Here is a 12,745-nt window from a genome sequence, read left to right on the forward strand (position 1 = left end):
AGAGAGCCTGAAAGTATTGAAGACAATACGTGAATCCTGGATGTTCTTAATTACTTGACCTACATTCACTTAAGAATGAACATAATTCATAGCTTTAGAAGGTTTGCAGGCAAACGAATTGGAAAGATGTAGCAACTGGTTTGTTAACCACTAAACCTAAATTATAGTTTCCTACAACTAGAATAACGAACGGCAATATTAACAGATTATCTGACTCCTGTTGAAATGACAGATACTAGAAATAGAACTGGATTTTTATTTTATTTTTTTATAGCCTGCACGCGTGCCAATGTAGATGGTTCTACATGGTTGCCAGGCTACCGAATGTATGGCCAAATTGGCTGCACAAGGGTAGGCCAAGATGGCACAAATACAGTCTTTTGTTGGTCACAGCCGGTGAACAGAAAGTAAGGTTTGGTGACTAGTGACCCAACATAATCTGTAATTAGGTCATCAGCCAGGTCAGAGTTTGACCTTCGTTAGCCCAATTTAGGGGCTAAGCAGTGATAAGAGTGGGGAAGTGAGCCAGTGGAGAAGTTCCACATAGCATCCAATCAGCTGCTCTGTATACTTTTATAGTATGCAAATTATAAAAGTTACGTCAATGTTGATTGGTTGCCATGGGCAACTTCTCCACTGGCTCACTTCTCCACTGTTTTCACTGCTTAGTACATCTCCCACTCTAAGGGCGGTATTCAAATGATATATCACGCCCAATCTCCTTTCTAAAGTGATCCCCATTATCACGCATATCGCACCCATAGTAATCAGGTTTAACTGCGTAAAGGGTTGGGTGCCCTCACTACCCTGGGGGTAGCGAGCTGAAATGATTATACCAAGCCCGGCAGCAGAAACAGAACGGGTGTGAAAGGGGGTGAAATGAATTGAATACCGCCCTAAGTGTCATTTCTTCTAATGGTTGCACCACATCAGCCATCTGTTTTGTCCGTGTAGAACAGCACCCAACACTTCATGTCCCCTTTTTGGGACACCATGGGTGAGATTCAAATGATATATCATGCCCAATTTCCTTTCTAAAATGATCTCTGTTATCGCGCATATTGCGCCCATAGTAACCAGGTTTACTGTGTAAAGGGTTGGGTGCCTCGCTACTTCGGGGGTAGCGAGCTGAAATAATGATACAACGTCCCTGAGGGCAGAAACAGAACGAGTGTGGAAAGGGGTGAAAAGAATTGAATCCCGCCCCATGTATTTAAGTAAACCAGACATTACAGTAACCATTGCGTCATGCAGAGCGGTTGCTGCTTATAGTAAGTCTATAATGGGGCGTAGCAGAATGAGGATTAGTTGTTGAAACTGAGGTGTTACAGTTAGGGAGAAGAATGAAAAGACAAAGTTACCTTTTTTGGGAGCACTCTTTAGTAAATGATCAGGAAAATATACGCATCAAATATGGGTGATTATATAAAACTTATTTAGTTCCTAAGTAAAATATTGATCATGGTGATGAACAACATGGTTTGTAATAAAAGATCTTGATTGCCTTTTTAACATATAAGGTTCAAGATGAAGTAGAGGTGAAAATATCAAAGACTATGTTCAGGATTTCTATGAATAGCAATTAAAAGAAATCCAAATGATCACTGAATGCATAGGATATTAGTCAACACACTGTAACAGTCGTAATAACAGGGCTAAAGAATGTACTGATGTACATATGTACTGATATACCCCCCAAAATTTTCCTGGCTGGTGCCGACCCACAATTTACAAAGTAAAGATTGTTAAGCAGTAGCTGCTGTTATAAATGGCATTATCATGCTTTATTTATACATACATCTGCTTCCTCTCTTATCTTAATCTGCATCTGTCAATGAACAGATAGCGTGCTGCAATAACGCACTAATCTTACTCTTGCAGGGGGGGAGCGCTACTTACTTCAACAAGTGGACCTGGTTTCCATTTAATGATCCCATTTATAACTTCCTTCAAATCCGTACAGGTAGGTAATGCAGTAGCCCATCTTCTACAGCACACAAAAAGCTTTGCTGTGTATGTAATGGCATGTTATCACATAAAATCATGTTCGCTATTCATACTTTGGCTTTCAACATGCAATGTGCAACAACATACGTAGCTTGTGTTCCGAGCACAAGTAGAATTAGTCAGTTTGATTTCACAGATGTGTGTATTAATGCTGGAACACCGTCTGCTTCATAAGGGTAAAACAATTCTGGGCCTGATTCAGAGATGACTGTAGTTTGTCTTTGGACACAGCTGCTTGACACACATGCACAATTGCCGCAGTAGGTGTCTTATATAATTCTGTGGCTCCTGGCGACTTCTCTGATCTGCTGCTGTGTCCAAAGACGCAGCATCATATCACTCTGCTTGAACATCAGCCATCTGAGAAACCTTAAGGTTACTTGGTATTGCTGGGAAATCCATGCTCCCCGGGGCCAGGAGATCTGTGTGTGAAGACACAGTACCTGGTCTTGGCACACCTACAAAACAGGGGCGACGCCAGCATTTAGTAAAATGGTTGCCGCCCCTAAACCATTGTGTTTGCATACATCTTTGACTTAGGCCTCTATCAACAGATTGTGTAGGAAAGGGTAATATAGAAAGTGGGATGTATTGGTGACACTTATTGGGTAGCAGCACTGCAAAATTCACATTACAGGCAGACGCAGTGGTGAATAATTAGTAATCTAAGAATTTATGGGCCAGTGTTCAAGTCTTTTGAGGCTCTGTTTAGCTGTACTCAATGGCATCATGTATCTGGTGCACTCATTGAAAGTAATAAAGGGTCATAGGCCAGTCAGTGGCACAGATTGGTCTGTGTCCCATTACCACCCCCAAAGAGAGAGCACACTCTCATGCACTCATAGTTCTAGGTGCAGGGTGGGCAGTTTAGGGCTCATGTGCCCATTATAGATACACCCCATCCCTCTATTAAGGTTTGTATTGGATTGCGCTGTTATTGAGAGAGACAGGAAGCGATGAAGATACAGTGGTGCAAGGTAACTTCAAAAGGGTTCATTCTGGCTGGTGCACAGCCAATGTCGAGTTTATATGTTCATCCTGCGTTTCCTCTCGCAATTTGCATGGATTGTGCTCATTTACTAGTTGTGCAGCGGTTAGATACACTCTCTAGTAAAATGATCTCACTGTTTCTCTAGAGTGTAAAATCTGTTCTGGCCCCTCATGCCAATACAGGTTCATCTGCCCAATGTACATGGCATTCTAATGCCCAATATCTATAGCTTTTAGCTTTTTGAAAGGTTTACTAGTGTATCTAGCCAACTAGTCATAGCTAGGCAGGGGGTTGCATTTAAGTGTTAGTATAAGAAAGTTGGATACATCCCCTTTCTCTTACGTCCGAGAGGATGCTGGGGTCCACATTAGTACCATGGGGGTATAGACGGGTCCAAGAGTTTGAGAGTGTGGGCTGGCTCCTCCCTCTATGCCCCTCCTACCAGACTCCGTTTAGAAAATGTGCCCGGAGGAGCCGGTCACAGCTAGTGGAGCTCTACAGAGCTTTTCTAGTAAGTTAATTTTTAGAGTTTATTATTTTACAGGGAGGCTGCTGGCAACAGCCTCCCTGCTTCGTGGGACTAAGGATGGGGGGGAGTAGTGTCCGCCCTGCAGGGTCTGAGCCACTTACTCCGCTGACAGGACACTGAGCTCCTGAGGGGATATATCGCTCCCCGCCACAGGGGATCGCTCACCCCAGCAGCATGCTGCCACCCCCATACAGAACTGAAGATCGGTGGCGAGTGAGACACCAACCACACTAGTAAGCGGGGGGCCAGTGTGAAGATGCCGGCATCAGGGTAGGAGCGCAGTCTTACCTGCGCTCCGGAGGCTCAATGGTACATAGTGCGGCACTGTGAGGGGCGCCCTGAGCCAGCGCCTGCACCCTACACTGGTCACACAGCCTGTCGGGGTCCAAGAATCTCAGACAGCATAAAATCCTCAGGCCAGTATAATCCTATGAAGAGCGGGAAGACAGCGCCATTATGGGGGCGGAGCTTCTCAGAGCAGACCCAGCAGCGTTCAGCGCCATATCCTGCCTGCACAGCGCTGATCAGGAAAAGCAAGTTTCTCCACAGCAACTCCAGCTATTTTCCACGGTACCAGGGGGATGTAGAAGGGGGGGCTGCAAAACGACTGTGTAACCTATTAAGGTGCACAGTCAGCGCTGATAGGGGGTCTCCCTGTATATCAAAAGCGCTGTGTGTGGGTTGGCTCCAATCTCGGTCTCTTTCTTGCCATTCTTGGGGGTGAAACTGTCTGCCCTCCCCTGTGTGTGTGTGTGTGTGTGTGTGTGTGTGTGGAGTGTGTGTGTGTGGAGTGTCTGTGGTCTCCTTCAGTTATGTCCAGGGACACAGTGTCATATGCTGCAGAGGATATGTCATCTCAGGATGATCCCATTCCATGTAATCAGGATAGCACTGATTTAGCACAGATACCAGCAAGGGAGCTGGAATGTTTTTCCTCTTATCAGATTTGTGTTTTCTCAGATTTCTACTAGGGCTGCACAGACTGAATTTGCACCTCAGGCTTTACAGAATTCTATGGCAGTCTGGCCCAGTTCTGTCGCCTCAGGGCCCTCACTGTATATTCCCAAACACGTGTTCTTGCACAGATTAGGCAAGACAGCACGGCTACTGATTCAGGCACTGCAGACGGTGATGGGGATGTGCTGGGGGGGCAGCATCTCTCACAAATAAGGTGCAGTTGATGATAGAGGGCATTAGAGATGTGTTGAATATTTCTGATATAACACCTGAGCAGGTTGAGGAGGCTTACTTTACTGATAAGAAAACCTCGCTAACCTTCCCTGCGTCAAAAGAATTAAATGCTATATTTGAAAAAGCATGGGTAAATCTTGCAAAAACATTCAGGATCCCTAAGAGGATCCAGGTGGCTTTTCCTTTCCCTGTGGAGGATAGGACAGAGTGGGAAACCTGCCCGGTGTGGGAGCCGGATGATCGTAAAATTGTTAATACGCTCAGTTCAATGTGCACGGCTTATGGGACAATGTCACGTCCCACTATTGCCAGTACATGCATTGCCAAGTCTATAGTAAAGTGGTCAGGCACGTTACTGGAGGATTTGGATATAATGGATAAAAATTATGTTAAATTGTTTTTACGTAACATTCAGGATTCGGCAGGTTTTCTGACTGAATCCATGAAGGACCTGGGTTCCATAACTGCGGGGATTTCTTCCATGTCTGTCTCGGCTCGTCGAGGACTGTGGCTGTGCCAGTGGTCTGCCGACGTGGAATCCTGGAAAAGTGTGGAGACCCTACCCTACACAGGTGAGGCTCTGTTTGGGGAAGCGTTAGATGCGTGGATTTCCAAGACTACAAGGGGTAAGTCACCTTTTCTGCCCTCAGCTGTTCCTGCTACGAAGAAACCCTTTTCTTCAACTACATCACAGCCCTGTCGGACTGCCAAGCCCAGAGAGGCCAGGCCGTCAAAAGGTCGGCCCAAGTCCAAGAAACCTGCTGCTGCGGTTTCCCAGGAACAGAAACCTGTTTTAGGTACACCAAAGTCCTCCGATTGACGGTGGACTGCACGGCCCGGAGGTGGGGCCGGTGGGAGCAACTCTCAGGCGTTTCAGCCACGTCTGGGTGTCGTCTGGCCTGGATCCCTGGGTGCAAGATATTGTATCCCAGGAGTACAGGCTGGAATTTCAAAATCTCCCGCTTCACCGATTTTTCAAATCAGGTTTGCCAGCTTTGCTGGCAGACAGGGCTATCCTACAGGAAGCCGTCCAGAAGTTGGTGGAGGCACAGGTTTTTGTACCGGATGGTTCGGTTAGACCCATTCTGAATTTAAAATCACTAAACTCCTCTCTGATGGAGTTCAAATTCAAATGGAGTCTCTAAGGGCGGTGTTGTCAGGTCTGAAAAAGGGGGAATTCCTGGTTTCCCTGGATATCAAGCATGCATACCTCCACATTCAGATTTGGCCGCCTCATATCGGCCTCACCACAGCATCAAGGGTTTTCACCAAGGTATTGGCGGAGATGATGTTTCTCCTCCGTAGACAGGGGATGAACATGATTCCATATCTGGATGTTCTGCTGTTAAAGGCGTCGTCCAAGGAGAAGCTGTTGCAATCCATTGCCCTCATGACCAATCTGCTCAGAGTACATGGGTAGATTCTGAATTTTCCAAAATCACATTTGGAACCAACCAGGAAGTTGTCTTTTCTGGGAATGATCATCGACACAGCAGTGTAGAGGGTTTTTTTCTCTTCTAGAAGGAAAAAGCATTGATAATACAATCAATGGTCCGAGTTGTCCTGAAGCCGGCCCTGGTGTCGGTACATCAGTGCATTCGCCTTCTGGGAAAGTCGGTGGCCTCCCACGAGGCTCTACAGTAAGGGAGGTTTCATGCTCGGTCCTTCCAACTAGTTCTCCTGGACATGTGGTCAGGATCACATCTACACAGGCACCAGAGAAGACGTATGTCGCCAAGGGCCAGGATTTCACTCCTCTGGTGGCTGCAGTTACCTCACCTTCTGGAAGGCCGCAGATTTGGGATTCGGGACTGGATCCTTCTAACCACAGATGCTAGCCTCCGGGGATGGGGCGCTGTCGCTCAAGGGGAGACCTTCCAATGATGGTGGTCCGATCCAGAAGCCGGCCTGCCGATAAACATTCTGGAACTAAGAGCAGTCTACAACGGTCTTCTTCTGGTGGCCCCTCTTCTCAGAAATCGGGCCATCCAAGTGCAGTCGGACAACGTAACGACAGTGGCTTACATAAACCGACAGGGCGGAACGAATAGCAGAGCTGCCATGTCAGAGGTGACAGGAATCATCCTCTGGGCAGAAAACCGCGTGCTGGTGCTGTCAGCGATCTTCATTCCCGGAGTAGACAACTGGGAAGCGGACTTCCTCAGTAGACACCAGTAGATCTCCATCCAGGAGAGTGGGGTTTCCATCCGGAGGTGTTCTCGAAAATAACAGATCTTTGGGGAATACCCAAAATTGACATGATGGCCTCTCGTCTCGACAAGAAGCTTCGGCGATATTGTTCCAGGTCGAGGGACCCGCAAGCAGTGGTGGTGAACGCCCTAGTGACTCCATGGATATTCCAGTCAGTGTACGTGTTTCCACCGCTCCCACTCATCCCAAGAGTGCTAAAACTCATAAGGAGAACAAAAGTTCAAGCAATCCTCATTGCTCCAAACTGGCCAAGAAGGACTTGGTACGCGGATCTACTGCGAGAGGGTCCGAGGCCTCTCCCTCTTCAGGAGGACCTGCTGCAGCAGGGGCCATTCGCCTATCAAGACTTACCGCAGCTGCGTTTGACGGCAGGGAGGTTGAACGCAAGATACTAGCCCGGAAGGGCATTCCGAACAAGGTTATTCCTACCCTGATACAGGCTAGGAAAGGAGTAACGTCTAAACATTACCATTGTATTTGGAAAATGTATGTCTCTTGGTGTGAGTCCAAAAGGTTTCCTACGGTGGAGTTTCAACTGGGACGTTTTCTCATCTTCCTGCAAGCAGGTGTGGATATGGGCCTACGTTTGGGATCTGTTAAGGTCCAGATTTCGGCCCTATCCATTTTTCTTCCAGAAACAATTGGCTGCCCTCCCTGAGGTTCGGACTTTTTTGAAGGGAGTACTGCACATCCAACCTCCCTTTATACCGCCTACGGTGCCATGGGATCTTAACGTGGTGTTGCAGTTCCTCCAATCGGACTGGTTTGAGCCTCTACAGAAGGTTGAGCTCAAGTTTCTCACGTGAAAGGCTGTCACTTTGTTGGCCTTAGCTTCTGCCAGACGTGTGTCGGAGTTTGGGGCTTTGTCCTGTAAAAGCCCTTACTTGATCTTCCATGAAGGTAGAGCTGAGCTCCGGACGCGTCGGCAGTTCCTTCCAAAGGTTGTGTCGGCATTTCATATCACTCAACCTTTTGTGGTGCCAGTGGCTACTGACTCCTCAATTTCTTCAAAGTCCTTGAATGTTCTGAGGGCATTGAGAATTTATGTGAAGTGGACTTCTCATCACAGAAAATAGGACTCTCTCACTGGATCAGGTTCACTATCCAGCATGCGTATTCTACGGCAGGATTGCCATGTCGTACATCTGTTAAGGCCCACTCTACTCGTAAGGTGGGTTCTTCCTGGGCAGCTGCCCGGGGAGTCTCGGCATTACAACTTTGCAGAGCAGCATCTTGGTCTGGGTCGAACACGTTTGCAAAGTTCTACAAGTTCGATACTTTGGCCTCTGATGACCTCAAGTTTGGTCTATTAGTTCTGCAGGAGCCTCCGCGCTCTCCCTCCCGTTCTGGGAGCTTTGGTACATCCACATGGTACTAATGTGGACCCCAGCATCCTCTAGGACGTAAGAGAAAATAGGATTTTGGTTACCTACCGGTAAATCCTTTTCTCGTAGTCCGTAGAGGATGCTGGGCGCCCGCCCAGTGCTTTGTTTTCCTTCTTTTGTTACTTAGTTCAGTACAGCCTTGTTGGTTAGGTACTGTGTTGTTACTTGGTAAGTAATGTTTCAGCAGTTGCTGCGTTTCAAGCTGGTTGCTTGATGTGCCTTGTATGTGTGAGCTGGTGTGAATCTCGCCACTATCTGTGTAAAATCCTTCTCTCGAAGATGTCCGTCTTCTCGGGCACAGTTTCTAGGCTGAGTCTGGTAGGAGGGGCATAGAGGGAGGAGCCAGCCCACACTCTCAGACTCTTAAAGTGCCAATGGCTCCTAATGAACCCGTCTATACCCCCATGGTACTAATGTGGACCCCAGTAGGTAACCAAAGTCCTATTATCTATGTATAATACAGCATGGTATCCAGCATAACTGCATGGATGTTTGTTTTAAGTAGCTATGCCCAAGTTTTTCAAATAAAGTGCTAATAAAATGTTAACCCTTGCTATCTGTACTCTGTTTTAAGGTGACAAGACATGCAAGCTATTCTGGGTCATCAACTGTTAAAAGTTACAAATAGACTATAACTGTGCAGTGTTAAAAGCACTGCCAAAACTCTGTTCTGCTTTATAACCTTATATACAGTATGGCCAGTGTGATTTATTTCACATTGTGATAACAGCTTATTGATAATGGTGTTAACGTTGGTTACAATTGCTAAAGTAAACACTGAGTTACAACAATGATCCATCTGTCCTTCAGAGCACATTACAGACCGACGAGGTGAAGAATGTTCCGTGTGGTACAAGGTAAGGTTTCCTTGAATCTGTCACTGACTAGCTATAGCCTCTGTACATTTGTCCTTGTGTTGTGTTCTTTAGTGCTGCAAAGATGAGGTACCTGTGCATCGGAGGCAGTATTAAATGATTGGGGATGTTTGCGTTAATCTTCCTCCCATGTGACTAAAGCTAGCCATACATCAGACCAACTTTTCTCCAACACTCCAAACTTCCAACCATCCAACTTGTCTGTTCAACTAAAACAGTGCCCCACACATCTCACCAACTTTTTACCAGTGCTCCACACATCTAACCAACTTTTCATCAGACCAACCAACCTTCCAACTTCTGTCCAACTTGTGATGTCACCGAAGTAGGCGGACAGTGCCTGCCTACAGTTCTTCAGTTTTGTTTTGTTTTTTCATTTCAAAACATGCAGAAGTGTCTTTTTTTCAGTGAAACTGGGCTTTTCTTTCACCACCATACATTTATTAGATTTACAAATTTTTATACTGAATTATGGATACCAGCATGGTTGGGCTGCCAAGGCAAATATATATATATATATATATATATATATATATATATATATATACACCAGATGTAGATATTCGGCACTCCCAATGTAGTAAAATGTACAGCTTGCCTGGTGCCCTCCTGAGCTTCAAAAAGCAAACATATCACAAACGATAGGCGGCACTCTAGGACTTTTCAAAAATCAAGAACATACGTGACCCTGTTCTGACAGCTTAACGTTTCGGTTTCGGTCATTTTCAATCCGCCACAGTTTGCTGGCGGAATCTAATAAAAAAATTTAAAAACATGGTTTTTTTTGGTGTTTTTTTTTTTTTGGTAATAGCATATCTATTTATATTAGAAGGGATTAGGTACTTGGTTTGTCTTTTTTGGAGGCACAAGTATTATTTATATATTTTTTAAAAGATTATTATTTTTTTTTATTTTTTTTTAATGGAATGGGGGGAAAAAAAACCAAAAAATTGCGTGGGGTCCCCCCTCCAAAGCATAACCAGACTCGGGCTCTTTGAGCTGGTCCTGGTTCTAAAAATCCGGGGGAAAAACGGACAGGGGATCCCCCGTATTTTTAAAACCAGCACCGGGCTCTGCGCCTGGTGCTGGTGCAAAAAATACGGGGGGACAAAAAGAGTAGGGGTCCCCCGTATTTTTTACACCAGCATCGGGCTCCACTAGCTGGACAGATAATGCCACAGCCGGGGGTCACTTTTATACAGTGCCCTGCGGCCGTGGCATTAAATATCCAACTAGTCACCCCTGGCCGGGGTACCCTGGGGGAGTGGGGACCCCTTCAATCAAGGGGTCCCCCCCCCCCAGCCATCCAAGGGCCAGGGGTGAAGCCCGAGGCTGTCCCCCCCATCCAAAGGCTGCGGATGGGGGGCTGATAGCCTTGAGAAAATTGAAAGAATATTGTTTTTTCCAGTAGTACTACAAGTCCCAGCAAGCCTCCCCCGCAAGCTGGTACTTGGAGAACCACAAGTACCAGCATGCGGGATAAAAACGGGCCCGCTGGTACCTGTAGTTCTAAAGGAAAAAAAATACCCAAATAAAAACAGGAGACACACACCGTGACAGTAAAACTTTATTTCACACATGTCGACACACACATACTTACCTATGTTGACACGAAGCAGGCGGTCCTCTTCTCCAAGTAGAATCCACGGGTACCTGAAAATAAAAGATAATTATACTCACCTGATCCAGGGTCCAGATTATAATCCACGTACTTGGCAAAACAACAAACCGAACACCCGAACCAAACGGACTGAAAGGGGTCCCATGTTTACACATGGGACCCCTTTCCACGAATGCAGAGACACCCCCGTGACAGCTGTCACAGAAGTGTCTCTACAGCCAATCAGGAAGCGCCACTCCGTGGCACTCACCTGATTGGCTCTGTGCGCGTCTGAAGTGACAGAAGCGCATCGCACAGCTCCCTCCATTAGTTTCAATGGTGGGAACTTTCCGGTCAGCGGTGGGGTTACCCGCGGTCAGCCGCTGACCGCGGGTGACCTCACCGCTGACCGGACAGTTCCCACCATTGAATATGTGTGTGTGTGTGTGTGTGTGTCAGTGTATGTGAGTGTGACAGTATGTGTGTATACCAGTGTATATGTGTGTGTCACAGTGTACATACATGTGTATCAAAGTGTATATGTGTGTGTATCACAGTTTACATGTGTGTATCAGTTATATATGTGTGTGACAGTGTATATAGGTGTGTCTCAGTGTGTGTGACAGTGTGTATATATGTATATGTCAGTATGTGTGTGTATCTCACAGTGTATGAGTGTGTCACAGTGTCTATACAGTACGTGTCTATCACAGTGTATATATGTGTGTCTATCACAGTGTATATATGTGTGTCTATCACACTGTATATAAGTGTGTATCAGTGTACATATGTGTCAGTGTGTGTGTGTGTATATGTATATATATATATATATATATATGTGTGTGTGTATATCAGTGTACTTATGTGTGTCAGTGTGTGTATATATATATGTGTGTGTCAGTGTGTATATATGTGTGTGTGTGTGTGTGTGTGTGTCTGTGTCTGTCAGTCTGTTGTCGTGCGGGGGTGGGGGGTGAATTAGCGGTGTGCTGAGGGAGGCTGGTGGCCGGGGGTGAATTAGCGGTGGCTGAGGGAGGCTGGCGGCCGGGGGGGGGGGGGGGGGGGGGGGGTGAATTAGCGGTGCGGGGGCTAAGGGGGGGTGGGGGGGGAATTAGCGGTGCGGGGGAGCCGGTGCGCTGGCTGAGGGAGGCTATCGGCCGGTTGGGGGGGATGAAATAGCGGTGGCTGAGGGAGGCTGGCGGCCGGGGGGGGGGTGAATTAGCGGTGGCTGAGGGAGGCTGGCGGCGGGGGTGAATTAGCAGTGCGGGGGCTAAGGGAGGCTGGCGGCCGGGGGGGAGGTGAATTAGCGGTGCGGGGGCTAAGGGAGGCTGGCGGCCGGGGGGGGGGGTGAATTAGCGGTGGCCGAGGGAGGCTGGCGTCCGGGGGGGGGGGGTGAATTAGCGGTGGCTGAGGGAGGCTGGCGGCCAGGGGGGGGGGTGAATTAGCGGTGGCTGAGGGAGGCTGGCGGCCGGGGGGGGGGGGTGAATTAGCGGTGCGGGGGAGCCGGTGCGCTGGCCAAGGGAGGCTGGCGGCCGGGGGGGGGGGGTGAATTAGCGGTGGCTGAGGGAGGCTGGCGGCCGGGGGGGGGGGGTGAATTAGCGGTGGCTGAGGGAGGCTGGCGGCCGGGGGGGGTGAATTAGCGGTGCGCTGTCTGAGGGAGGCTGTCGGCCGGGGGGGGGATGAATTAGCGGTGGCTGAGGGAGGCTGGCGGCCGGGGGGGGGGGTGAATTAGCGGTGGCTGAGGGAGGCTGGCAGCCGGGGGGGGGGTGAATTAGCGGTGGCTGAGGGAGGCTGGCGGCCGGGGGGGGGGGGGGGTGAATTAGCGGTGCGCTGTCTGAGGGAGGCTGTCGGCCGGGGGGGGGGGGGTGAATTAGCGGTGGCTGAGGGAGGCTGTCGGCCGGGGGGGGGGGGGTGAATTAGCGGTGCGCTGGCTGAGGGAGGCTGTCGGCCGGGGGG

General features: G+C 48.3%; 1 protein-coding gene across 2 annotated transcripts in view; it reads left to right on the plus strand.

The window, feature by feature from the left end:
- ERLIN2 (ER lipid raft associated 2) overlaps positions 1–12,745 on the plus strand; it is a 71,024-nt gene that overhangs the window by 11,038 nt on the left and 47,241 nt on the right. For both annotated transcript variants that reach the window (XM_063925451.1, XM_063925452.1), the window contains exons 3-4: positions 1,882–1,963; positions 9,125–9,171. In XM_063925451.1, coding sequence (XP_063781521.1) covers positions 1,882–1,963; positions 9,125–9,171 — 129 coding nt within the window. The remainder of the gene's footprint in view (positions 1–1,881; positions 1,964–9,124; positions 9,172–12,745) is intronic.

Source organism: Pseudophryne corroboree, chromosome 6 (assembly GCF_028390025.1).
Source record: "Pseudophryne corroboree isolate aPseCor3 chromosome 6, aPseCor3.hap2, whole genome shotgun sequence".
Lineage (NCBI taxonomy): Eukaryota > Metazoa > Chordata > Amphibia > Anura > Myobatrachidae > Pseudophryne > Pseudophryne corroboree.